Raw genomic sequence first — 27,046 nt, 5'->3', positions numbered from 1 at the left:
GCTCCGGCCCTCCCCGCTCGCTGCCCCGCGCTCCCGGCGTGCCCCGCGCTTCCGCCCGCGGCTCCTTCCGGTCCCGCCAGCCGTAGAGGACGGTCGCCAGGTCGCGGGGCCGGGCCGGGCCGGGCGGAGCGCGGGGACGGGCGGGGAGCGGGCTGGGGGCGAGAACGGAGCCCCCCCGGCATCCCTATGCACGGCCGGGCTGGCGGGGCCGCGCGGGTTGGGGGGTGCGGGGAGGGCTGTGAGGGGGCAGCGGCGCGACCCCGCCCGCAGGCTCCGTGAGGGGTTCTGACACCGGGACGCGACTGAGGTGACAGGCGGGGAGGGCAAGGTCAGGGACAGACAGAGGGTCCTGGCGGGAGCTTGGGCGGGTTTGGGCTGGGCTGGGGTCAGCCGAGGATCCCGAATCCCTTGTGGGGATCCCGCCCTTCCCTGGGATGCTCCGTGCTCAGGGGTCTCTGAATGGGGTCTCTGCAGTGGCTCTGGGATGTGCATGGCGCTCCAGGAATGGTTTGTTTTGGAATTACAGCGTCCTAGAAGGGTGGTTTAAATAAGGCAATGTCCTCTGCTTTCAGTGCGGGAGGCTCGGGTTAAAAACAGGGACAGAAAGGCTCATCCAGATCGGTTTAGTGGGAGAACATCCGGCAAAATCTCCTCTCCAGCATGGAGTGCTGTGCTGCCCTCTGGAGAAGGAGCAGGAAATCTTTAGGCTATATATTTTATATATATATATATATATATATATATATATATACTCGTGGGAATTGTTGTGTCACCGCGGGCACTGACTGTTGCTGCCTGCCCTGCAGGATGTTGGCTTCCAGAGTGTTCAGCCTGGTCGGGAGGAGATCCATCTCCACCTCCCTGTGCCTCAGGGCACATGGACACGGTGGGTCAGGGTGGGAATAAAGCACAGCCTGGGGGGGGGAGCACAGAAATCTGCCCTGGGTGAGGGGAGGGTGGGGATGGAGGGAGCCTGGGGAGGTGGCAGGAGGGACAATCATGGCATCATCCAGGTGGGGGAAAGCTGCAAGGTCACTGAGTCCCAGCTGTGCCCCATGCCCACCCAGAGCACCGAGTGCCAGCTCAGGAATTGCTGGGACACCTCCAGGGATGGGCACTGCAGCCCTCCCTGGGCAGTTCCCATCCCTGACCCCCCTTTCCATGGGGAAATTCCTGCTGCTGTCCGAGCTGAGCCTGCCCTGGCCCAGCCTGAGCTGTTCCCTCTGCTCCTGTCCCTGTCCCTGTTCCTGTCCCTGTCCCCTCCTGGCAGGAGCTGTGCAGAGCCAGGAGGGGCCCCTGAGCCTCCTTTGCTCCCTCAGCTGCCCCAGGATCCCTGGCAGTGCCCAAGGGAGGCCTGGGACACTGAGAGCTGTCCCTGCAGTGGGATGGGCTTTAGGGCCCTTCCCATCCATCCCAAACCCTCCTGTGATCCCGTTTGTGCTGGTAGAACACGAAAGTTCTCAAGTTCTGCATTTGCTCCTGAGCCCTTCCAGCCCCTCCCTGCACTGCTGTGCTTGTGCCCTGCTGGGCTGGGACTGGGGACACGTCTGAGCTGATTGTGACCCATGTCCCTGTGTGTGTCCCTGTGTGTGTCCCTGTTTGTGTGTCCCCCTGTGTGTCACCCATGTTCCTGTGTGTGTCCCTGTGTCCATCTCTTTGTCCCTGTGGGTGACCTGTGTCCCTGTGTGTGTCCCTCTGTGTCACCCATGTCCTCGTATGTATGTGTGTCCCTGTGTCTCCATGTGTGTCCCTGTGTGTGTCCCATGTCCCTGTGTGTGTCACTCATGTCCCTGTGTGTCCCTTTGTGTCCCCGTTGGTGTCCCCATGTGTGTCCCCCATGTCCCTGTGTCCCTGTGACACACATTCTGTGTCCCTGTGGGTGTCCCTGTGTCCATCCCTGTGTCCCTGTGTGTGTCTCTGTGTCCCCATGTCCCTGTGTCCATCCCTATGTCCATCCCTGTGTCCCTGTGTGTGTCCCCATGTCCCTGTGGGTGTCCCTGTGTCCATCCGTGTGTCCCTGTGTGTGTCCCTCTGTGTGTTTCCATGTGTCACCCATGTCCCCGTGTGTGTCCCTGTGTGTCCGCATGTCCCTGTGGGTGTCACCCCTGTGCGTCCCTGTCCCCCTGTGTGTCCATCCCTGTGTGTCCATCCCTGTGTGTCCCCCTGTCCCCCTGTGTGTCCATCCCTGTGTGTCCCCATGTCCCCTGTGTCTCCCCTGTGTGTCCCCCTGTGTGTCCCCAGGCGTGGTGAAGGCCGAGGATTACACGCTGCCCGTGTACGTGGACCGGCGGGACGTGCCGCTGCCCGAGGTGGCGTTTGTGCGGGACCTGTCGGCGCAGCAGCGCGCGCTCAAGGAGAAGGAGAAGGCGTCCTGGAGCGCCCTGTCCGCCGAGGAGAAGGTGGAACGTACGTGGGGGGGCTCTCAGGGCCCCCACGGCGCCCTGCCCGCCTCCGTGTGTCCCTTGGGTGGGGAGGCAGCTTGGGGATCTTCTCCTTCCAGCACCGGGGAAACGGGCATCTCCTGGCGTGCGGGAAGGGAAAATGCCAAAGTGCTCGGAGCAGAAAGGGATAACTCCGTGTGCCAGTGCAGACTGGGGAATGCTGGGAAAGCAGCTTGCAGGGGGATCCTGGTGATTCTATCAAACTTCATTATTCTATCAAACTTCTTTGATTTCACCTTGACCATTTTTAACCAAAATCTAAACAGAAATTTGTTGTTATTCTACGTATTATGAATATTGCTATTCTATTATTATGCTCCAAGCCCTCTCCATCCTGGCCTTGGGCACTGTCAGGGATCCAGGGATCTCTGGGCAACCTGTGCCAGGGCCTGCCCACCCTCACGGACAGGAATTCCTTCCCAAAATCCCATCTAAACCCCTCAACTCAAAGCCATTCCCTTTGTCCTGGCACTCCAGGCCCTTGTCAAGTCTTTAGACAGCTTTTTGTTCCAGGCCATGCTTGGAACAGCTCCTAATCCTTGTTTTCCCCTGTGTCTGTCAGCAGAACTGATCCATGGGGGAATTATCTTAATTATGATGGAACTCCCTGTTTGCTCCATGGTTTTTATTCCCAAGATCTTTGGTGCTGTTACAGAACATGCAATGCCCCTGCTGTGGCTTCTGTTCCATATCTGAGGTCACATTCAGCCATTCCTTCCTCTTCCAGAAACCAAATAATAATAATTAGATTTATTTCTTGATTCCCATCTATTTTCAACCAACCAGGAGAAAAATCCCTTCAGTACAGCACCATGCCATTGTTAGTCCAGCTGGGTGAAGTGAGCCCCAAACACAAATGTGGATTTGATTGTTAATAACCACTGACCTTGGCACGAACCAAATTCCAGCTAATGAAGGCTCCCCATGGGTGTTTTGCAAATAAAATTGCCTCATCTCTTCTGTTTTCATGTTATGAAGGGAGAACCTGGTCTGGGAAAGGTTTAAAACTTTTTGAGGAATTGCTCCAGATTTTCTGTTGTTTTGGATTTTAAATTCCTGTGGATTTCAGTGGCAGCTGAGCTCCAAACATTCCTGTTGGAATTATTGGTGCTAGGAAGCTTTGGGGTCATTAACCACACTGGGAATTGGAGGGAAGGAAGGAGAATTCACAGTTTTCCCCCTTTCAGGTCTGCACTGTAACTTGTGCCCAACTTTAGGATAATCTGTGAAATGGAGACTAAAATTGATGTGGGGGTGAAAGAACTGATTGGCTTTGGTGTGTGCCAAGCCTAATTTAACATCCATCCCCTCTGGGCAGCCTCAGCCTTCGTTCACCTCCCTCTGCAGAGTTCTGGTCACCTGCAAACCCCAGGAAAAGTTAAAAGAGAGGATTTGATGTTTTTTCCCCAGTGTATCGGATAAAGTTCAACGAGTCCTACGCAGAGATGAAGAAAGGGACAAACGAGTGGAAAACCATCCTGGGGGGTGTTCTGTTCTTCCTTGGGCTCACTGGAGTCATCCTCATCTGGCAGAAGCACTTCAGTAAGTAACTGTTCCATGGAGAGCAGGATCAGGAGATGCCTGATGGGAATTCTGTGGGGCCAGGATGGTTTGGGGGGAGCAGCCAGAACAGGGATTGCAGCAGGAGCTGTCTGTTAGTCCCTGAAAGCTCCATCCTGGAGCTGTCTCCTGTGGGGATGGAACAGAAATAATCAGGAAGCTGACTCAGAGAAATCTGGGAGCACAGGAAATGGAAGGGAGTGAGTGGTGAGATTGCTGATCCCAGAGCTTCCCCTCTTTTGCTGCCTTGGGTAGTGAACATTTGGGTTCCTGCCACGTTTGGCTGCCTTCCCAGCTAAGGATTCAGCCTCCAGGGAGCCTCCAGCTGCCAGCAGGCAGAGCAGCAGTTAAAGGAGCTGCTCCCTGCCTCGAGGCTCCCAAAAACAGGAGAGCAGGAAGCTGTTATCTTGGTGATGGAGGAAACCACTGGAGAATCCGTGTGGGAGTGTGGCTTGAGCTGGATGCTGCATGCAGGGAGTGGAGGTTTGAACAGATCACGGATTCACAGGTTTGGGTTGGAAGGGATCCTGAAGATGATCCCATTTCACCTCCATCCATGGCCAGGGACACTTCCCACTGTCCCAGGTTTCTCCAAACCCCATCCAACCTGGCCTTGGACACTTGCAAGGATGAGGCAGCCACAGCTTCTCTGGACAACGAGTGGGATGGCTGCAGGGGGGGGAAAAGCCCTTTTATTAGCAAAACTGAGCCCAAAATTCCCAACTTGCTGATGTGGCATGAGGACATAACTCCATAACTAACTCCATAACTAACTCCATAACTAACTAAATCCATAACTCCATAACTAACTCCATAACTAACTCCATAACTCCATAACTCCATAACTAACTCCATAACTCCATAACTCCATAACTAACTCCATAACTTCATAACTCCATAACTAACTCCATAACTCCATAACTCCATAACTCCATAACTAACTCCATAACTCCATAACTAATTCTATAACTCCATAACTAACTCCATAACTCCATAACTAACTAACTCCATAACTAACTCCATAACTAATTCCATAACTCCATAACCAACTCCATAACTCCGTAACTCCATAATTCTCTCCTATCCTGCAGTGTACGGCCCTGTCCCTCACACCTTCTCTGACGAGTGGCTCTCAGCTCAGACCAAGAGGATGTTGGACATGAGGGTGAACCCCGTGCAGGGCATCACAGCCCAGTGGGATTTTGACAAGAACGAATGGAAGAAATAAAGCAACTCAGTGGAACCTGCTCTGCTTGAACATGAAATGATTCCATCACCCGTGTGTGACCTCGTTGCTTGTTGTACTGGAACACCCTCTCCACCTCCAGAAATGCTAATAAATGTCTGGTTAACTTGACAGCTGCCTGTTGCTGGTCTCTGCATGGGTTTCTTAGGGTGGGACATTGGGTTCCTGAACAAGATTTGCTGCCTGGATTAATGTTTTCAGGGCTAAGAAAGCTGCTGCCAAATTTCTCCCTTAGCTGAGCTGGTGTCTCCTGGACCCTGCAGGTTTTTAACAACTCTTATTCCCTGTTTTCCCAGTGTCTCTGTGAGCAGAGCTGATCCATGAAGGAATTTTCTGAATTATAATGGAGCTCCTTGTGTGCCCACACATGGGCATCCATGGTTTATATTCCCAAAATCTTTGGTCCCTCTGATCCCTGCCCTTCTGAAGCCTAAACCAAGCTTGGACTTAAGTTTGTTTTTTTCCTGATGGGACAGGAAACCATCAGGAAATTGTTGATGTGGTTTAGGAGCTGTGCAGGGCTGTTGCTGCCCCTCTTTCCCTTCCACTCAGAAATTTGGGAAGGTTTTTTAAGGTGAGGTAACCTGGTGGGAATTAAGCAATGAGCTCCCCTTCCTACAGCTGAAAAATCTGTTAAGTGATAAATTTATTTCTGGGGTGCTGAGAAGGATGAGGGTGACAATCCCAGGCTGGTGATGGCTGGAATTCTGCTTTTCCCTGCTTTTTGCACTAAATTTATCTCTGAGGTGCTGAGAAGGATGAGGGTGACAATTCCAGGGTGGTGATGGCTGGAATTCTGCTTTTTTCCCTGCTTTTTGCACAGCTCCTGCTGTGGTACTGACCTGGGTGAGTGACATGGAGCTGCCAGAGTTTTGTGCCTGTAGAATTGATTTCTTTTGGAGCAAATGGGGTTTGTGCCTGGAAAATTGATTTATTTTGGAGCAAATACTGGAGTTTCAGTGCTGCTGGGATAAGGGAGTTCCTCCTGGGACTGTCCTTCCCAAAAAGCTGTGGAACCCAGGGAAGCCAGGAGAGAAACCTGAGCCTTGCCATGATCCCAGATCTTTATTTCATCCTCCCCTTTTGGCCCCAGCCACTCTCTGCTCCCTTCCCTCCAGAGCAGCAGCAGGACCTGCTGGAGCAGCCTCAGGTGAGCTGAGTTTGCCAGGGCTCTGCTGGCTCCCCTCCTGGCGTGTTCCCCTTCCTCCTGCCCTGGGAGGGGGTCAGACCTCGTCATCCTCACGGGGAATTTGGGGTGTTTGTTTGCAGGTAGCCTTGAAACCTGAGAAACCACCCAAATCCTGATCCTGGGGAGAGAAAACCCATGGGGACTGGAATGAGCAAGGTACAGGGGACAGTGGGATGGTGGCCAGCACGTTCTCTCCTTCTGCAGCCCATGGATGCCCTTCCCAGGTCCCTAAATACAGCTGTCTGCACCCTCCCCTTTCCCACAGCCCTCTGGAGTTCCAAGCACTTCAAGAGAATTAGGAAAACAAACAGGGATTTAAATCTGAGCTTCGTACCCAGGGTGAAACCTCAGTGTGTGCAGGTGGCAGAAAAGTGACAGCTGGCATTAAATGTCATCCCTGGCGTGGTAAAACCTTGGCATTTTCATCCCCAGGGATAACAGGGAAAATCCCCCCTTCCCACCCTCGGGGTGTGCCCCAGCAATGGGGGAAGTGTGGTTTCAATGCTGCTTTTTCCTCCAGGGCTGGAGGAGGGGATCAATTTCTGTCGCTGTCCTTAAATAACCACTTGGAATGTGAGTCCTCCAGTTTAAAATTAGACTCTGGGACAACAACAGAGAGATCAGATCGGGGCAAACTCCCTCTGCATGGCTCTGATGTGGCTTAACACTGGGGATTCACCCCCTGTGAACTCAGCCTGACAGGCAAAGTGCCTTTCACAGCCCCCAAAGTGCCTTTCCCAGCCCCCAAAGTGCCTTTCCCAGCCCCCAAAGTGCCTTTCCCAGCCCCCAAAGTGCCTTTCACAGCCCCCAGAGTGCCTTTCCCAGCCCCCAAAGTGCCTTTCACAGCCCCCAGTGCCACCAAACCCTTTGGGGAGCCCATGCTGTTGTTGTCAAGGGCTGGATTGGTGCAGACCCTTTTGCAGGATCCAATTTTGGATTCCCATGACATGCAGGGCTCTGCATTCCCCTTCACAGTTTGTGCTGTGCTGAATCCAGGTGTTTGCACCCAGCAATGGGCTGGGGTTCAGCTGGATGTGACCCAGTGCTGCTGAAAACCCTAAAGCTCCTCAAACCAGGGTTCTTTGACTAGATGGGCACCAGCAAGTCCAGCTGATAACAGCTCTGTTTTTCTGTGCCTCTGGAAATGCTCTGGCAGGTTCTCACACCCCTTAAACGCTCTCAGCTGTCCCTTTTCTCCTTCATAACCCTGCAGCAGCGAGTTGGAGACCAAATCTGCAGCCTTGACATCTCTTAAACTGCAATAAATAGAAATCCTGCTATAAATAGCATCCATCCATCCCCAGCTGGCAGATGCAACCTTTGGAGCTCCAGAGGATCACATCCAAACTCCTCCCGTGCTTGTGCTGAGTGGTTCCTGAGCTCTGCTCTCCTGAGGGGTTTGGGCTCAGCCTTTCCTGCTCCTTTATGGGGGTGATCCATGGATTTGGGTGCTTGGTTTGGCATGGCCTGGGCAGTTGGGTGCCAGGTGTCCATCCTGGTCCTGCTGGAGATCGTGCCCACCACATCAGATGTACCACGTTCCTGGGGCCGTCTGAATTCCCTCTCTCTCCTTTTTGTCACCTCCCAGATTGTCACCGGCCTCTACCTGGGGAATATTCGTGGTGAGTGAATTCCCTGCCCCTCCCTGGTGCTGTGGGGTCCTTGGGCAGCTGGCAGGGCTGGAGGATTCCTCTCCTTGGCAGCTCCACGTGCTCCCAACTGGGAACCTCAGCATCTTCCAGAGCCGCCCCAAATCCTCATCCCAATTTCCAGTGATCCCAGTCCAGCCCAGGAAAGGGATCTGTCCCCTGGGAGCTGTGTGTGATGGTGTTCACATGTTGAGGGAAGAGATGAGGATCTGACTCCATGTTTCAGAAGGATTGATTTATTATTTTATGATATATATTACATTAAAACTATACTAAAATAATAGAAGAAGAGGTTTCATCAGAAGTCTAGCTAAGAACAGAAAAAGAAAGAATGATAACAAAGGCTTGTGGCTCAGGCTCTGCGTCTGTGCCAGCTGACTGTGATTGGCCATTAATTACAAACATCTAACATAGACTAATCACCACAGATGTACCTGTTGCATTCCACAGCAGCAGATAACCATTGTTTACATTTTGTTCCTGAGGCCTCTCAGGAAGAAAAAATCCTAAGGAAAGAATTTTCCATAAAACATACCTGTGACAGCTGTGCTCACCAACCATGTCGGAACCCCAGGAAATTCATGGCATATCTGGAAACCTCCTCAACAGCAAGGACACAGCAGCCTTGTCTGAGTTCTCAGGGTGATTTCTGATTTTAGGGATGGCTTCGGGAACCTGCTGAGCGCCCAGTGCATCCCAGGGGTATCCAACCTCCTCCCTGCAGCACGTGGGATGAGGGGCAGGGCTGGAACAGGGGTCAGGGCAGGTAATTCCCACGTGGCTCCCGTTTCCAGACTCTGAGGACCACGAGAAGCTGCAGAGCAAGGGGGTGACCCACATCCTGTCCGTCCACAGCGGCGCCAAGCCCGTGCTGGAGGTGAGGGCCTGGCTGGGGACACCCGGGGCAGCAGGGCCTGGGAAGGGACACCCGGGGGCTCCTCCTGGCCTGGGGAGAAGAAACGCTGGGTTTGCACCCATTTAAACCGATTTGCACCGATTTACACGGAGTTGCACCAATTTATACTGGTTTACACTGATTTACACCAGTTTATACTGGTTTGCAATTTGCACCAATTGGCACCAGGCAATGGTGCCCAAAGGGGCTCAGTGATGGATGTGGGGAGGGGGCAGGAGGGTGTTTGGGTGGATTTTGGGGGGCAGGGGGGTTTTTGGGGGGCAGCAGGATCCTTGGGTGGTTTTTGGGGGGCAGTGGAGTGTTTGGGTGGTTCTATGGGGTGCAGTGAGGTGCTTGGGTGGTTTTTGGGGTTCTATGGGGTGCTTGGGTGGTTTTTGGGGTGCAGTGAGGTGCTTGGGTGGTTTTTGGGGGGCAGTGGAGTGTTTGGGTGGTTCTATGGGGTGCAGCAGGGTGTTTGGGTGGTTTTTGGGGTGCAGTGGGGTGTTTGTGTGGTTCTATGGGGGGCAGTGGGGTGTTTGCGTGGTTTTTGGGGTGCAGCAGGGTGTTTGGGTGTTTTTTGGGGTGCAGTGAGGTGTTTGGGTGGTTTTTGGGGTGCAGTGGGATGTTTGCGTGGTTTTGGGGGGACACCGGGATTCTTGGGTGGTTTTTGGGGGGCAGCGCGGTTTTTGGGGCGCGCTGGGGAGTTTGGGTGGTTTTGGGGCCAGGCGGCACCCGCAGCGCTGCGGGGCCGTGCCCGGAGGGTGCCCGGTGCCTCTCGGGTCCCCACGAGAGGGCGGCGGCGCCCCGCGAATGGAGCCCGGCTGGGAGGGGACACGGCGGGACCGCAGCCGGAGCTGGCACCGGTGTCCCCTGCCCGGTGTGCCCTGCCCGGTGTGCCCTGCCCGGTGTCCCCCGCCCCGTGTCCCCGGCTCCGTGTCCTTGCTCGGTGTCCCTGCCCGGTGTCCCTGCCCGTTGTCCCCTACTCGGTGTCCCTGCCCGGTGTCCCCGCTCCTCCGGGCTCGCTGCGGGATGCTGGCTGGGGAAACTGAGGCAGGAGGGAGCTGGGCTGGTGGCAGAGGGGTGTGGGACGGGTCTCTCCTGCACAAATCCTGCCCCGGATGGTTCCAAGTGTGAGGAGCAGCTGCAGGTTCGGCTCCCAGAGCAGTGAGGGGCACGGCCGTGGGGTGCTGGGGACCTGCTGGGGGACGGGGACACCTTGCACCATCCCAGGGTGCTGCAGCTCCAATGCCCAGCCCGGCCTTGGGCGCTGCCAGGGATCCAGGGGCAGCCACAGCTGCTCTGGGCACCTCCCCACCCTGCCAGGGAACAATTCCTATTCCCAGTATCCCATCCATCCCTACCCTCTGGCACTGGGAGCCATTCCCTGTGTCCTGTCCCTCCATCCTTGTCCCCAGTCCCTCTCCAGCTCTCCTCAACAGAGAGCAAAGCGCTCGGAGCACTTACACTATGGAGCAAAGCACACAAAAGCACTTACACCACGGAGCAAAGCACACGGAGAGCTTACAACGGAGAGCAAAGTGCACGGGGTGCTTACAACACAGAGCAAAGCGCTCAGAGCACTTACACCATGGAGCAAAGCGTACAGGGTGCTTACCCCACGGAGCAAAGCGCACGCAGCACTTACACCATGGAGGAAAGTGCTCAGAATGCTTACACCATGGAGCAGAGCACACGCAGCCCTTACACCATGGAGCAGAGCGCACACAGCCCTTACACCATGGAGCAAAGTGCTCAGAATGTTTACACCATGGAGCAAACAGCACACAGCCCTTACACCATGGAGCAGAGCGCACACAGCGCTTACACCATGGAGCAAAGCAGTCAAATGCTTACAGTGAGGAACAAAGCGCTCGCAGCTCTTACATAATGGAGCAAAGTGCATGTAGCCCTTACACCACAGAGCAAAGCACTCAGAATGCTTACACCAGGGAACAAAGAGCCCGCAGCCCTTACACCATGGAGCAAAGCACATGCAGCCCTTACACCACGGAGCACACACACAGCGCTTACACCACAGAGCAGAGTGCACACAGCGCTTACACCATGGAGCAGAGTGCACACAGCTCTTACACCACGGAGCAGAGCACTCAGAATGCTTACACCACGGAGCAGAGCGCACACAGCGCTTACGCCACGGAGCAGAGCGCACAGAATGCTTACACCACGGAGCAGAGTGCACACAGCCCTTACACCACGGAGCAGAGTGCACACAGCACTTACACCATGGAGCAGAGTGCACACAGCCCTTACACCATGGAGCAGAGTGCACACAGCCCTTACACCACAGAGCAGAGCGCACACAGCGCTTACACCACGGAGCAGAGCCCGCGGAGGGGAAGCGGAAGGCCTGGGGGGGTTTTGCAATGTGTCAATCACGGCCCCAGCGGTGACCGCAAACCCCAGCGCTGCTGCCATGGTGGGATGGGGACAGGGACAGGGACAGGGACACCCGGGACAGGGACACCCGGCCCCAGGAGCAGCCCTGGGGTTCATCCTGGCCTAGGGCTGCAGGTTGAGTTTTGGGGCGGGTCAAAATCCTTTTGGCTTCTCCGCTATGGATTTGGTGCCTCTTCCCAGCCTGGGGACACGTTGGGATGCACCAGGTGTGGAGCTGTGGGTGGAAATCCTGTGGGTCACCCCAGCACAGAATTACCCCTGTGCCCATCCTGCTCTGCCCCCTCCTTCCTTAAATAATCCAGATTTTCAGCCTCCTGGGCAGGAGGGTGGTCCAGGTGAAGCTGATGGAGATGGGGCAATCCCTGGCGCTCTGGCTGCAGGATTTCCCCCTAATATTTCGCTAAGAAAGGATTAAAAAAGCCACCCCAACCCCCAGATGAAAAGGATCTAAATTTAGCCCCGAGCAGGGAGGATCGAGGAAGCGATGTTTTAAGGGGAGGAAAGTAATCTGACCCAGGCCAGCAGGCAGCAGATGATTTACGGGGTATTAAAAGGACAGGGAGGAAATAACTCATTGATGAGAGTGGCTTTGTCAGTGCACGTCTTCCTGGTGGAGTTTGGGGCTCCCTGGCTCCGTTTTGGGGGGCTCCTGAATATCTGAGTTGTCCCCCCAGCCTGGTCTGTGCTGTGGGATTGAGAGGAAATCAGTGGGGTGGGATGGATGCACTCATCCATTGCAGTGGAGCAAACCCCAAAGTGGTTTTCAGCTTTATCTCCCATCAAGGTCAACTGAGGAAGGAAAAAAAAGAGAGAGGAATGGAGGATTTTGTGATTCTTGGAGGTGTTTCGTGACTGTTTTATTTTGTATTGCAGGACATGACCTATCTGTGTATCCCAGCCTCGGATTCATCCAGTCAAAACCTGTAAGTGATTTCTCATCCTTTTCCCTGTTGGTCAATAAAAGCTCAGGTTGTGCAGGATGAAGGTTTAGTCCATTCACGCTGTGAAATTTCTCATAATCCCCGAGCTTCCCAGAAGCTGGGGTTCATTTTTGTGTGGTAAATAACATTTTAGGGCTTAAAATCCATTTTTAATGTGTGCTTGCAGTCAGGAAATGTGATTTTTTTGTCAAGTTTCAGAGCTATTCCACTGGCAAGGATTGAAAACTGGAGTGTTAGAAAGATGATTTGTGTCAGTCCTCAGGGCATTTTTTTTTTTAAGAGAAATTTATTAAAATATAAATTATTTTTGCCATTTAAAGCAATGACCCACGCTCATAACTCTTGGAATGCTGCTTTGGAGATGAAGCTGAGAGGAGCTGGGATGAATTCCCAGGATTTTTTGAGATGCTGCTGCTTTGGGTGACGAGCACTAATAAATAATCAATTTCCACCAATAAGTCATCAATTTGCACCAGCAAATTGGCAAATCCAGGGGATTTTCCCTCCAATCAAACCCTGAACAGCATCAAAACTTAATTTCCAAGGGAGGTGCTGTTTTTTCCAGCATCCTTGGCAGCAGCCGTGCCTGGGGGTGGTGGAATCCTGCTTGCTCATGCTCTGGCTGAGCGGAAAGAGAAGCTTTACAAGAAAACCCTGCCTCAGCAAGAACTGGGAGTTTTTGGTTGTTATTTTTTCCCCCTTCGCTCATTTCTTTGCGCTCGTGGCGTGTCTACGAAAGGGAAAAAAATATTTTAAAAAAAGGGAAAAAAAAAAAGAAGATAAGGCTGCCTGCAGGAAGGAAGAGTTATTCAAGAAACTATTTTCTGCTTGTCAGTTTATGCCTTGGATTTCACAATCCTGGTGAACTTTGTGTGCTGCTTAGTGTGATTGGGGGGCTCAGCACTAATTCCACTCCCTGATCCCACGCTTGGAAAAGCACAGGCAGAGCTTTCCCTGTGGGAAAAACACCCGTGGAGTGGGTGAGGATGGATGGAGGGGATAAATCCTTTGGGATATGGGGCAGGGATGGAGGCATGGAGCATGGCGTCCTTGCAAGCAGAGAAAGTTCCTGCTGGTCCTGCCAAGGGGCTGAAGGGGAGCACTGGGATCTGTAGAGTTTGGAGCTCAATGGGCAGCACCTGCAGGCCCTGGGGGATGTTGTGTGCTCTGTGAAGAGCAGCAGGATAAGCAGGGAAATCCCCTGGGGTGAGATTTTGATGCCTTGGGAAGGCTGAGCTAGAACAGAGTTTGGGCAGAGCTACAGAATAAAGCAGGGATTTATTGAAAGGATCTCCTCAATGGATCCACCTTGGGCAGCACAAGAGCCCAGCCAGGGCTGCACCCAGGATGAACCAAAATGGCCCCAAAATGAACCCAAGATGAACCAAAATGAACCCAAAATGAAGCCAAGGTGAACCAAAATGGCCCCAAAATGAACCCAAGATGAACCAAAATGGTCCCAAAATGAAGCCAAGATGAACTAAAATGATCATCCCAAAATGAACCCAGGATGAACCAAAATGGCCCCAAAATGAACCCAGGATGACCCAAAATGGCCCCAAAATGCTCGAGCGCCCCCGGGGTCTCTCCCTGGGATCAGTTCTGCTCCATTTGCACCTTGCAGTTCATTGTCCCATTCCAGCTTTAGCCCCTGCAGTCCCACCCTGCTTGTTTTTCTCTCTCCAGCCCACGGGGTTTGTGCTCCTGGGGCTGAGATTTGGATCATTTGTCCTTGGTGCCCAGCTGGAGCAGGAATTGTTTTGTGTCCCTGCTCTGTGCACAGAGCTCAGCATCCCCTGATGTGAACCCACACACTAAAGCAGCACAGAATGTGAAAAACAGAAAAGTTTAACTGTGAGGCATCACTTTGGGCAGGGAAAACCCTCCCAGATGGTGATGCTCCATTTGCTGGAGCATCCTTGGCCTGACATCTCCTTCCAGGAACGAGAGGCTCAGTATTTTATCTGTTCACAGTGTCAGACCCTCCCTCACCTCCCCTCCTGTTCCTGGGGAGCAGAACCCCCCTGCAATTCCTGAATAAATTCATTTTGGCTGCTCAGACAGCACCGAGCCCGGCACTGCAGGGCAGGGTGAGGAACAACCACCCTCCCCATGGGCCAGCAGGGATGGAGGAGCTTCTGGAGGGCTCCCAGAGGGAGAGCAGCTCCCTTGGCAGTGGGAATGACTGCGGGAGGTCAAGCTTTGGCTTCTGAGAAATCAGGAAGGCAGCGAGGGCTCACACCCACCCCGTCACGCGCAGCAGAGGAAGTCCAGCATTGTGCGGGGGGTCTGCCAAAATCCACTCTTCTAAGGGGAATTTTTTTGTTTTCTTTTTTTGGGATTAAATGTGTGGCATGGTATTTTTTTTTTAAATTTAGATGTTTATTGGTTTTTATTTAATTTTTTTTTTTGAGAAGGTTGGGATTAAATATGTGAGATGGTGTTTTTTATTTCGATTTAGATGCTTATTGGTTTTTATTTATATTACAGGGTTTTATTCGTTAAGGTTGGGCTAAATGTGTGACATGTTATTTTTTGTTTGGGTTTAGGTGTTCATTGGTTTTTATTTATATTATAGATTATTTTATTTATATTATTTATATTACAGGTTACTTTATTTATATTACAGATATTTCACAGATTGTGAGTTTAATAAGTTAAAAATGGAGTTGTATCTCCCTATTTTTATAAGATTTTTTAAGCATAAACTGTTTAATTAAGAACTGATACTTAAATTATTTATATTTTTAACTTAATAGCTATTTTATAAGTAATTTTTAATGTAATAACTGTTTTTAAACTTAATAACTAATTTTTAACTTGATAACTTAATACTTAAAAACTATTTTTTAACTTAACTAATTTTTAACTTAACGACTTAATAACTGGTTTTTAACTTAATAACTAATTTTTAACTTGATAACTTAATACTTAAAAACTATTTTTTAACTTAATAACTAATTTTTAACTTAACGACTTAATAACTGGTTTTTAACTTAATAACTAATTTTTAACTTGATAACTTAATACTTAAAAACTATTTTTTAACTTAATAACTAATTTTTAACTTAACGACTTAATAACTGGTTTTTAACTTAATAACTAATTTTTAACTTGATAACTTAATACTTAATAACTATCATTTAACTTAATCACTATTTTTTAACTTAACTAATTTTTAGCTTAATAACTTAATAACTAATTTTTAACTTATAACCAATTTTTAACTTAATAATTTAATACCTATTTAATACCTGTTTTTTAACTTAATAACTGAGATAATACCTATTTTTTAACTTAATAACTAATTTTTAACTTAACAACTTAATACTTAACTAATTTTTAAGTTAATAACTCTGTGAAGAGAGCTCACCATCCCCTAGTATGAAGCTTAGACCCACCCGCTAAAGCAGCAGAGAACCTGAAAGATAGAAAAGCTCAAAGCTGAGGCATCACCTTCAGCTGGCAGAGGAAGGATCGCAGCTCCCACCCCACTCTGGTGGCCCCGGGGTGGTGGAGAACCCTTGGGAGTGACAGTGCTGGTGTTTGCAGGGTGTCTGCAGGGACAGGCAGCCCTTCCCTCCTCACCTCTGCCTCTCTCCCTGCAGGCTGCAGCACTTCAAGGAGAGCATCCAGTTCATCCACGAGTGCCGGCTCGCAGGGGGAGGCTGCCTGGTGCACTGGTGAGAGCTGCTGGGAACCCCTGAGAGCCCAGGCAGCCTCTGGGAGCTGGGGATGGTGCCCTGGGAAGGCTGAGCTAGAAGAGAGGCTGGGCAGAGTTACAGAATAAAGCAGGGATTTATTAAAAGGATCTCCTCAATGGATCCACCTTGGGCAGCACAAGAGCCCAGCCAGGGCTGCACCCAAGGTGAACTAAAATGGTCCCAAAATGAACCCAAAATGGTCCCAAAGTGAACCCAAGATGAACCAAAATGATCATCCCAAAATGAACCCAAGATGAGCCAAAATGGCCCCAAAATGAATCCAAGATGGACCAAAATGGCCTCAAAATGAAGCCAAGATGAACCAAAATGGCCCCAAAATGAACCCAAGATAAACCAAAATGGCCCCAAAATGGCCCCAAAATGAACCCAAGATGAACCAAAATGGCCCCAAAATGAACCCAGGATGAACCAAAATGGCCCCAAAATGCACGAGCGCTCCCGGGGTCTCTCCCTGGGATCAGTTCTGCTCCATTTGCACCTTGCAGTTCATTGTCCCATTCCAGCTTTAGCCCCTGCAGTCCCACCCTGCTTGTTTTTCTCTCTCCAGCCCACGGTGTTTGTGCTCCTGGGCTGAGATTGGGATCATTTGTCCTTGGTGCCCAGCTGGAGCAGGAATTGTTTTGTGTCCCTGCTCTGTGCACAGAGCTCAGCATCCCCTGATGTGAGCCCAGACCCACACACTAAAGCAGCACAGAATGTGAAAAATAGAAAATCTAAAACCTGAGGCATCAGGCATGGGCTCCCAAAAAGTGTCCTTGGGTGTTGAACATCACTGAGCATCCAAAATGTGTCTTGAGGAGGGGACAGGGAGGTGACAGCAGCAGTGAGAGTGCCAGCAGAGCTCCTCATCCCCTCCAGCCCAGGGGGATCTGCATCCCAGGGGTGATTCCTGCGGGATCCCCTCCCTGACGGGCTCCTCCCGGCCCAGCCTGGCCGGGGTGTCCCGCAGCAGCACCCTGCTGGTGGCATACCTGATGACAGTGACAGAGCTGGGCTGGCAGAGCTGCCTGGCTGCCACCAGGGCCGTCCGCTCCTACGCCAGCCCCAACCCCGGCTTCCAGCAGCAGCTGCAGGAGTACGAGAGCACCCTGCTCCACGAGGTGAGGCACCCTCGGGGGGTTTTGGAGGGGTTTGCAGCCAGGCAGGGCTCCTCTGCATGCAGCTCTTTGCCCCAGCTGGATTTGGGAATGTCGTTTATCACCTGAGGTTTTGGGGATTTGTGTGCAAAAGCAAAAAGAAATTTAAAAACAAAATTGCCTTGATAATGTGTGAGTGCGCTTTAGAAAAACCCTAAACTTGAAAATCCCAAACTTAAAAACCCCAAACTTAAAAACCCCAAACTTAAAACCCTTGGGTACATCTTGGAGGGGTAAACCCCAAACTTGAAATCCTTGGGTGCTTTGGAGGGGTTTGCAACCAGGCACGGCTCCTCTGCATGCAGCTCTTTGCCCCAGCTGGATTTGGGATTGTCATTCATCACCTGAGGATTTGGGGGTTGTGTGCAAAAACAAATTAAAAATTGCCTTGATATTGTGTGAGTGCACTTAAAAAGGTTCTTAACCCAAATTTAAAAACCCCAAACCCCAGACTTGAAAACCCCAAATTTGAAACCCTTGGGTACATTTTGCAGGGGTAAACTCCAAACTCTCCAAACTTGAAAACCTCAAATTTGAAACCCTTGGGTGCTTTTGGAGGGGTTTGCAACCAGGCACGGCTCCTCTGCATGCAGCTCTTTGCCCCACCTGGATTTGAGGATGTCATTTTTCACCTGAGGATTTGGGGGTTTGTGTGCAAAAACAAACAGAAATTTTAAGAAATTGCCTTTGTATTGTGTGAGTGCACTTAAAAAAGCTCTTTAAAGCCCTAAACTTAAAAACCTCAAACTAAAAAACCCCAAACTAAAAAACCCCAAACTTGAAACCTTTGTGTACATTTTGGAGGGGTAAACTCCAAACTTGAAAACCCCAAACTTAAAAACCCCAAACTTGAAAGCCCCAAACTTGAAACTCTTGGATGCTTTTGGAGGGGTTTGCAACCGGGCACGGCTCCTCTGCATGCAGCTGTTTGCCCCAGCTGGATTTGGGGGTTGTGTGCAAAAACAAACAGAAATTTTAAGAAATTGCCTTGGTATTGTGTGAGTGCACTTTAAAAAGCCCTTAAAAACCCCAAACTTGTTTTCTGGCGTTGGGATGCAGCAGGAAGGATGGGAGAGCAGTTTGTGCCTTGGGAAGCTCAGGAAGGAGCTGGGAATGCAGCAGGGAGAGGAGGAGTGGGAGGGGAGGAAGGCTCTTGTGAGGAGCTTTGGGATGTCTGGGCACCCTCTGCCACAAGAGCCCTGCTCTAGGGGCAGGTGGAAGGCAGGAGAGGAGAAATCTCCCATTTTCTCCCCAAAATGAGGTTTTGGGAGAGCAGGAGCTGAGTCTGGCTGGGTCCCAGCACGGAAGGGAGGATGGAGCAGAGCCCAGCGGCATTCCAGGGAGAGCACTCAGTGCAGGGGTCAGGGCTGCACGTTTGACCTGGAAAGCCTTCGAAAGCAGAGGGAAAAACCTTAAAACGCAAAGGAAAAAGAAAAAAACTTAAAAAGCAGAGAGAAAAACTTTAAAAAGCAGAGGGAAAACCTTAAAAAGGAAAGACCTTAAAAAGCAAAGGAAAAAACCTTAAAAAGCAAAGAGAAAAACCTTAAAAAGCAAAGTGAGAGACCTTAAAAGGCAAAGGGAAAGACCTTAAAAAGCAAAGGAAAAAAAACCCTTAAAAAGCAAAGGGAAAGACCTTAAAAAGCAAAGGAAAAAAAAACCAACTTAAAAAGCAGAGAGAAAAACCTTAAAAAGCAAAGGAAAAAAAAACTTTAAAAAGCAGAGGGAAAGACCTTAAAAAGCAAAATAAAGGGATTTTAAAGCACAGCTCCCACCTGGCTCTGTGGCTGCCTCCAGCCTCCCACTCTGGACCCTGCTCCTCCACCCATCCCAAACCTCCCATGGGGCACAGACAGCTCTGCAAGGGAAGGCAAACCCTGGAAATGATGTGTGCAAGGGGTGTCACAGCTCCTGTCACCCCTTGGGGGGGTTCCCATGGCAAACAGGGGGTCCCCCTGAGCCTTTGGGGGGGGTTCCCGTGGCAAACAGGGGGTCGCTGTTGTCCCTCTGAGCTCTTTGGGGATTCCCATGGCAAACAAGGGGTCCCTGTGGCAAACAGGGGGTCCCTGGGGGGGTTCCTATGGCAAATAGGGGGTCCCTGTGGCAAACAGGGGGTTCCTCCGCTCCCCCTGAGCCCCTGGGGGGGTTCCCATGGCAAACAGGGGGTCCCTGTTGTCCCTCTGAGCTCTTTGGGGATTCCCATGGCAAACAGGGGGTCCTTGTTGTCCCCCATAGCCCTTGGGGGATTCCTGTCCTGGCAGGAGGGAGCAGGGACAGCCAGTGACACAGTCCCCAAGGCCAGGTTCCTGTGGCACTGTCCCCAAGGCCAAGTTCCGGTGGCACTGTCCCCAAGGCCAGCCCTGTCCTCGGGCGCTGTCACACGGGGGACGTGGCCCTGCCCCGTTGTCAGTGCTGTCAGAAACGCCCCTGGAGGAGGCTGGCAGATGCTCCAGGGCATTACAAACCACCCCCGGAGCTGGGGATCCCCTGCAGGGCTTCCCCTGGCAGGGCCAGCTCTGCCCAGCCCTTCCCACAGGCCTGGGCTGGGCCTCCCTCCATCCCAGCCAGTCCTCCTGCTCCCAAAACCCACCCTGGACACCGCAATCTCCTCCTTTTCCCTTCCAAGCTGCTTTCCCCACCACCTCACAGCTTTGCCAGTGGCTTTGCAGCCCTTTCCCTGAAGCACAACTGAGGGTGGGTTGTGCTGGGATGTGTTTTCCTGTCTGTGGGATTTAGCAAGAGCTGCCTTTTCCTTGAAACTCCCACTCGTGTGTGATGTCAGCCCTGGAATGGCCCCGGTGGGTGGGAAACCTCAATCCTGGCTGGTTCAAACCTGTGAGGAACATCCTGGACCTTCTGGGGACCTTCTGGGGCTGTGGTGCCTCAGTTTCCTTCACTCCAGGGAGCTCAGATGGGAGGAGGGAATGGGGAAGATGCTCCAGCCCCACTGCTGTGGTTTCAGGCTGGGAGGAGGAGGAGGAAGAGGGAGAGGAGGAGGAGGAGTGTGATGCTGTTCACAGGGGTTTTTGGATGAGGGGAGAGACGAGCATCTGACTCCATGTTTCAGAAGGCTTGATTTATTATTTTACAATATATATTATATTGAAACTATACTAAAAGAATAGAAGAAAAGGTTTCATCAGAAGGCTGGCTAAGAATAGCATAGGAAAGAATGATAACAAAGGCTTGTGGCTCGGGCCCTGTGTCCAAACCAGCTGTGATTGGCCATTAATTAGAAACAACCACATGAGACCAATCCCAGATGCGCCTGTTGCATTCCACAGCAGCAGATAATCATTGCCCACACTCCGTTCCTGAGGCCTCTCAGCTTCTCAGGAGGAAAAAACCCTAAGGAAAGGATTTTTCATGAAAAGATATCTGTGACAAGTGGGGTGAGAAGTTCCCCACAACCTCCCGAGGTGCTCTGACATCAAACCTGCCCCACCTTGTCAGGACCAACTGCTTGTGGGGGGAAAAACCAGCTTTGGGAATCATTCCTTACAGGAATTCCGGCACATGGGGAGCAGCAGCAGCTTCTTGGCAAGGAGGAGTAAATAAAGCTGCTGTCCCAGCTGCAGGCAGCGTGGGAAGCTGAGGGTGCTGCCAGCTCTGGGCTGGGGATGTGGGGAGTGCTGGGATGGGGCATCCTCTGCATCTGTGGGGACATCCATCCACACTGGCTCCCTTTTCTAACCCTACCCATCATCCTAATGCTGGGATGGGGCATTCTCTGCATCTGTGGGGATATCCATCCACTGACTTCCTTTTCTAACCCTACTCATCATCCTAGAGCTGAGATCAGGGATCCACTGCATCTGTGGGGACATCCATCCACACTGGCTCCCTTTTCTAACCCTACCCATCATCCTAGTGCTGGGATGGGGCATCGACTGCATCTGTGGGGACATCCATCCACACTGGCTTCCTTTTCTAACCCTACTCATCATCCTGCTGCTGCTCTTGGTCCCTTCATTCCTTCTTCATCCCTCCAGCCTGAGTGTGAGCTCATGTGGGATGGGACCTTCCTGCATGCCTGGGGATGTGGGGGTGCTGGGATGGGGATTCCACTGCATCTGTGGGGAGATTCATCTACACTGGCTTCCTTTTCTAACCCTACCCATCATCATCCTGTTGCTGCTCTTGGTCCCTTCCTTCCTTCTTCATCCCTCCATCCTGTGGGATGGGACCCTCCTGCATGCTGGTTGTGTTGGGGATGTAGGGAGTGCTGGGATGGGGCATCCACTGCATCTGTGGGGTTCTGAGTGTGAGCTCCCATAGGATTGGGACTTTCCTGCATGCTGGCTGTGCCTGGGATGCTGCAGGAATTGCTTTGCTCGCTGCTTTCCCCCTGCTCTCTCTCTCTCTGGGGTTTCTCACCTTTCCAGCTCGCCCTGGAACCTCTCGTGCCTCTTTTCCCGGCAGTACCGCGCCTGGATCCGCCGGGAGTACGGCAGGAACCCCTTCCAGGACCAGGAGGAGCTGCAGCGCCTGCTGGGGCAGCAGCCTGGGCACAGGGATTGATCCTGGCTCTCCTCCTCAGCTCCTACCTCGTCCCCTCCGTGCCGTGCAGGTGGCACCGCTGGTGGCACTGACGGTGGCAGCAGGTGGATGAGCAGATAAAGCAGCCAGGCTGTTCCTGGGGCTTGGAAAATTCAGTTTTCCCTTTGCCAAGCACCTGCAGGGATTGGTGTGTAGGGCACAAAGCTGCCAGCAGCAGGGTGGAGCAGGGGACAGGAGCACAGAGCCCCTGGCAGCTGCCAGCTCCATGGATGGAGGGCTCTTGGGATCTCTGCTGGTCACAGTGACCCCCAAGATGCGTTAGAAAATCTCTTTTCCCAGCCTGGCAGTTTCTTTCTTTCTTCCTTTCTTTTCTTTTCTTTCCTTTCTTTTCTTCAGTTCTTGTTCTCAAGGTTGTTTATTGTTTCTTATCTATAAAATTTTTTTTCCTGTCCGGCCGAGACAGTCAGAGACACTCTGCCTCCCCCAGGAGCAGTGTTATCTTTTTATACTAAAAACTATGTGTACAATATTTACAATTACTTCCCAATCACCTATGTTAGACAGTGAGCTTCTACTCTAAACCAATATAAAAGTGCCAACATCAGAGCAGAAGATGAAGAAGAACACACCCAGATTCCTCCATCTTGCCCCTTGAACCCTCATTGTAAAACTCCCAAAAATCTATTTTTCACCCTCTGATAAATTCACTATCATTCTACTTAAACTTTCATGGCTTGTAATCCTTCGTATAAAGGTTGGTAATTGTTTTTTTCAAGGGTTAGATCAAAGGCACAGGGGTCTTGGGCTCTGGGGCTTTCCTTATCCCAGCCCCAGGAGTAAGGGGAAAGGAAAACCCAAATTTACCTTTTTTCTGACATTTTCCTTTTCCCAACCTCGGGGATAAGGGGAAAATTGAATCCAAATTTACCTTTTATCTGGAATTTTCTTTATCCCAACCCCAGGGATAAAGGGAAAGGAAACCCCAAATTTACCTTTAATCTGGCATTTTCCTTATGCCAACCTCAGGGATGAGGGGAAAGGTAACCCCAAATTTAGCTTTTATCTGGCATTTTCTTTATCCCAACCTCAGGGATGAGGGGAAAGGAAAATCCAAATTTTACCTTTTACCTGGCATTTTCCTCACCCCAACCCCAGGAAAAAGGGGAAAGGAGAATCCAAATTTAGCTTTTATCTGGCATTTTCCTTATGCCAGCCCCAGGGATAAGGGGAAATCCAGCAGTGCCTGTCCCACTGCCTCCATCCCTGCAGCCAGAGTGGGTTTGGGATTTCCCTGAGCCCCTCTGAATGTCCCTGCTTGCCAAAGAAACCAAAAGCTTGGTTGGATTTACTCAACCCATGGACCAATTTAACTCTGCCCCCCTCCAAAAGCCTTTTTGGTACCTAAACCATGTGGCCATGTCCAGTTTTTCATCCCAAACTCAGATTGTGCTTTTCCAGAGCTTTTTTTTTGGCAGGAATTCCCTCATCTCCCTTACAATCCATCCCAGCCCATGGATTCAGCCCTTCAACCCTTCTGTGCCATCTCACCCTTTTACCATAATTACCCTGTTTGTCCCCTCAAAAAAATGTCTGTTCTGCAATTCCTTCTAAGAAAAAAGGGATTCAAAACATTTCTAGGAATTCTCTGGATGAGGATTTTTGGGTACACATCGTGTGACAGCACCAGGGGTGACTCACCCAGCTCCTAATAAAGACAAAAAGTGATTAAATCCTGAGGGTGCCTGGACTTGATTTGTGGTGTTCCTGGTGGGAATATACAGAAATGGACTGAAATGACCTCCCTGCTTCCCATTTTCTTGATGAGAACCACCAGCAAAACAAAAAGTTTTAAATATTCTGTGTTTAGCCATGATGTACAGAATTTCAGAGGAAAAAAATGTGTTTTTTTCCCATTTATTTAGATGGAGAAAAGGGTTCCTGTGGCTGTTATTCCACATGGAAGTAATGGGAAAGCAATTAATTGATGGAGTGGGCTGAGGGGAGGCTGAGCAATCAGCTCAGGGATCAATATTGGATTTAAAGCCTCGTTTTTCATTTTCGGAAGCAGAAAAATGGAACTTGCAGGCAGGAAGAGAAAAGAGAAGAAAGTGGGAGTTAATAGGAAGTCATTGGAGATGGGTGATAAGCAGAGATTAGAGGTGCAGGAGGTGTGATAAGCTCCACAGCCCGGGCTTCAAACATTGCCTGGGAACCACGGCCCCAAAGCAAAACCTGGGAAAATCCCCCAGGTTTGGGGAATCACAGGGAATGCAGCAGCAGAACCCTCGTGCCTGACATCACAGCCACAACCATGCTCCTAACCCAAATTTTCCTGGATTTGAGGGCTATCCCAAGTGGATATACATATCTATTTTATATTATTTTATTTTATATAATAGATATATCTTTCTATCTGTTTTTCTACTCTGGCCTCCATCAGCGGGACCTGAGGTGGCTTCAGGAATTCTGGCAGCTGGGAGGCAAACCCCGCACAGGTAAAACTGGGCTGATTTTCCACTTTTTGGACATTGCCAAGAGCACATCAGGCTGTCCCACATCAGCAGGACTGAGCTGCCCAGGATGCTGCAGACACGGGGAAATTGTTCCCAACACATTCCTGGCCCTGCTGCTGCTCATCTTCCCTTCCCTTAAAAATTATATTTTAACCCCCTATTTTATTTGGGTTAATTTTTTATCCTCCCCACAGGAGGAAATCCCTCCTCACCCCAGCGAATTTGGATTTTCCTTTCCACCTTTACCTTCACCTTGCCTAGGAAGATGCAGAGCCAAAATGAAGATGGGAATGATGAAGTCACCTTGTCCCACTGTGATGAATTTCCAGGTTTTTGGTCTCCAGAGGGGATGCAGACCCTTTAAAATATCACAAGTTTCCCAGAATTTTAACAAAGCAAAGAGGTTTTTACAGGAGGGTCTCTGTCTAGCAGGAGGATGCAAAGCCCCTGCAAAGCTTAAAATTGTATTTGTTGGTCAAAAAAGAAAATGAATCCCTCTAAAAAAAGATGTTTCTTGGCTCACCCCAAACCTCCTGGGGGGGATCCAATGAGGATCAGTGGGGTGTTTAAAAACAGGGGCCATTCCAGCCATCCTTTATTAGACATGACAGGAAAGGTTGTGCGCCTCAGAGCGTTATTTTTATTGAACCATCTGTCCATACATTTCCCATTTCTCTGTATTACCCACGTGGGAGTAATTATGGTTTTCTTCCAAGAAATGTGTGTGTAATCTGGTAATCCCAAAAAAATCCCCCTCTGAAGTCAGGCTGCACATGGTCCTTCATGTTCTGCTGGGTCTGGCTGGGTTGGGACACCAAATCCGGACTGGGAACAGTGGGAGCTGCTGGGAGGGAATGATCCAGGACTGGGGCTGAGCCAGAAAGGAACTGGGAACTGCCTTCACTAAACTGGGACTCGGGGTGGACCAGTGTGGGACTGGGGACACTGGTCTGGGACTGGGGAAATTGGTCTGGGACTGGGGATGGACCAGTCTGGGGATGGACCAGTCTGGGACTGGGGAAAGGGGCCTGGGAGTGGGGATGGACTGGACTGGGACTGGGGAAACTGATCTGGGACTGGGGACACTGGTCTGGAACTGGGGAAATTGATTTGGGAATGAGGACACTGGTCTGGGATTGGGGAAACTGGTCAGGGACTAGATTGATCTGGAACTGGGGAGACTGGTCTGGAATTGGGGAGGTTTATTTGGGGATATACTGATGGATTGGTCTTGGACTGGGAATATTGGTCCGAGACTGGGAATGGACTGGGCTGGGACTGGGATATTGGTCCGAGACTGGGAATGGACTGGGCTGGGACTGGGAATATTGGTGTGAGACTGGGAATGGACTGGGCTGGGACTGGGATTTTGGTGTGAGACTGGGAATGGACTGGGCTGGGACTGGGATTTTGGTCTGAGACTGGGAATGGACTGGGTTGGGACTGGGGTTTTGGTCTGAGACTGGGAATGGACTGGGCTGGGACTGGGATTTTGGTCCGAGACTGGGAATGGACTGGGCTGGGACTGGTAATGGCCCAGTCTGGCTCTGGGCAGATGCTCTGGCGAAGCTGGGTTAGAACTGGGAATGGATTAATTTGGGATGGGGAACGACGGCACCGAACCGACCCCGGACAGACCCGGGATAAACCCGGGACAGGGGCGGGCTAACCACGCCCCCTCCCGCTCGGGCCCCGCCCCCTCCCGCTCGGGCCCCGCCCCCCAGATCAGCTGATTTCAGGGAAAGCCGCGCTTTAAGAGAAACTGCGGCGCGCGCCCCGCCGGGACGCTCCTCATTGGTCAGCGCCGCACGGCCCCGCCTCCTCATTGGGTAGAGCGGGAGCAGCGAGAAGCCGGTGATTGGTGGAGCGCGGAGGGGGCGTGGCGGTGGGCGTGACCTCATTATCTCTCTGGTATATATAATGAGCTCAGCGAAACCGCGGGCGCGGCACCGGCAGCGCAGAAACGGGAACGTACCGACCGGGGGAACAGACAGGTACCGGCATCCCCACAGCAGTACCTGCTGTGGGTGGGCAGCGACCGGCCGGGGACAGGGACCTGAATCTCCCGTGGGAGGGCAGGGACCGGCTGGGGACAGGGACCGGCACCGGCATCACCCGTGGGAGGGCAGGGACCGGTCGGGGGACCGATACCGGCACCGGCATCCCGGGGAGAAGGCAGGGACCGGCACCGGCATCACCTGTGGGAGGGCAGGGACCTGCCGCAGGACCGCGTCCTGTACCGGCATCCTCGGTGAGAGGACACCGGGAAGGCACCGGCACCGCTCGGGGAAAGGCTGGGGCAGGTCCCGAGTCCCTTCCCCGTTACCGGCATGTCGCGGGATGTCCCCGTGTCGCGGGATGTCCCCGTGTCACGGTCCCTGCGGGTGGCAGAGCCCGGGATGGGCGGTGGAGCCGCAGCACTGCCGCTGCCAGCCCGCTGGAGGCGGCTCCCCGATGTCCTGAGCCTGTGACTCCCTCTCGGGGACGCAGATGGAGCCCCGGCCTCCGGCAGGGATGGGAAGAAGGTTTCTAGAATAAGTGTCCCATTTCTGCGGGATTTCTCGGGTTCTTCCCTTTTGGCATCTCTCGGGCTGGGCGCTGTGTGTGCCCCATTCCCCCAGGGATGAGCTGTGCCGTGTCCTTTGGGACAACCAGAGCTGTGCCCTCCGCGGTGTTTTGGCTGGTGCTGTTGGTGTTCACCATCCCTAAAATCCAGGGGCTGTGCTCTGAGTAGCCAGGGCCGTCAGGAAGGGGTGGAATTTGGTGGCACTGAGCTGGTGGCAGCCCATGGCAAAGCAGGGACCACAGGCTCTCAGGCTGTGCTGGGAACATCCCT

General features: G+C 51.8%; 2 protein-coding genes across 2 annotated transcripts; both read left to right on the top strand.

The window, feature by feature from the left end:
- Positions 1-13: 13 nt before the first annotated feature.
- LOC131089557 (cytochrome c oxidase subunit 4 isoform 1, mitochondrial) lies at positions 14-5,358 on the top strand. The gene is made up of 5 exons (XM_058034361.1): positions 14-100; positions 807-886; positions 2,242-2,406; positions 3,852-3,983; positions 5,093-5,358. Exons 2-5 carry the CDS (start codon positions 808-810, stop codon positions 5,227-5,229), a joined length of 513 nt encoding a protein of 170 aa, XP_057890344.1. The 5' UTR covers positions 14-100; position 807; the 3' UTR covers positions 5,230-5,358.
- A 1,005-nt stretch (positions 5,359-6,363) lies between these two features.
- LOC131089303 (dual specificity protein phosphatase 22-like) lies at positions 6,364-21,817 on the top strand. The gene is given in 8 exon segments (XM_058033978.1): positions 6,364-6,397; positions 6,517-6,592; positions 8,025-8,058; positions 8,880-8,962; positions 12,272-12,321; positions 15,948-16,022; positions 16,993-17,164; positions 21,620-21,817. Coding segments are annotated over 7 exon segments (633 nt in total). The 5' UTR covers positions 6,364-6,397; positions 6,517-6,571.
- Positions 21,818-27,046: the final 5,229 nt, after the last annotated feature.

The sequence above is a fragment of the Melospiza georgiana genome, chromosome 14 (genome assembly GCF_028018845.1).
Source record: "Melospiza georgiana isolate bMelGeo1 chromosome 14, bMelGeo1.pri, whole genome shotgun sequence".
Lineage (NCBI taxonomy): Eukaryota > Metazoa > Chordata > Aves > Passeriformes > Passerellidae > Melospiza > Melospiza georgiana.
Note: the sequence above shows the minus strand (reverse complement) of the source record. Positions and strands in the feature narration are given on the sequence as shown.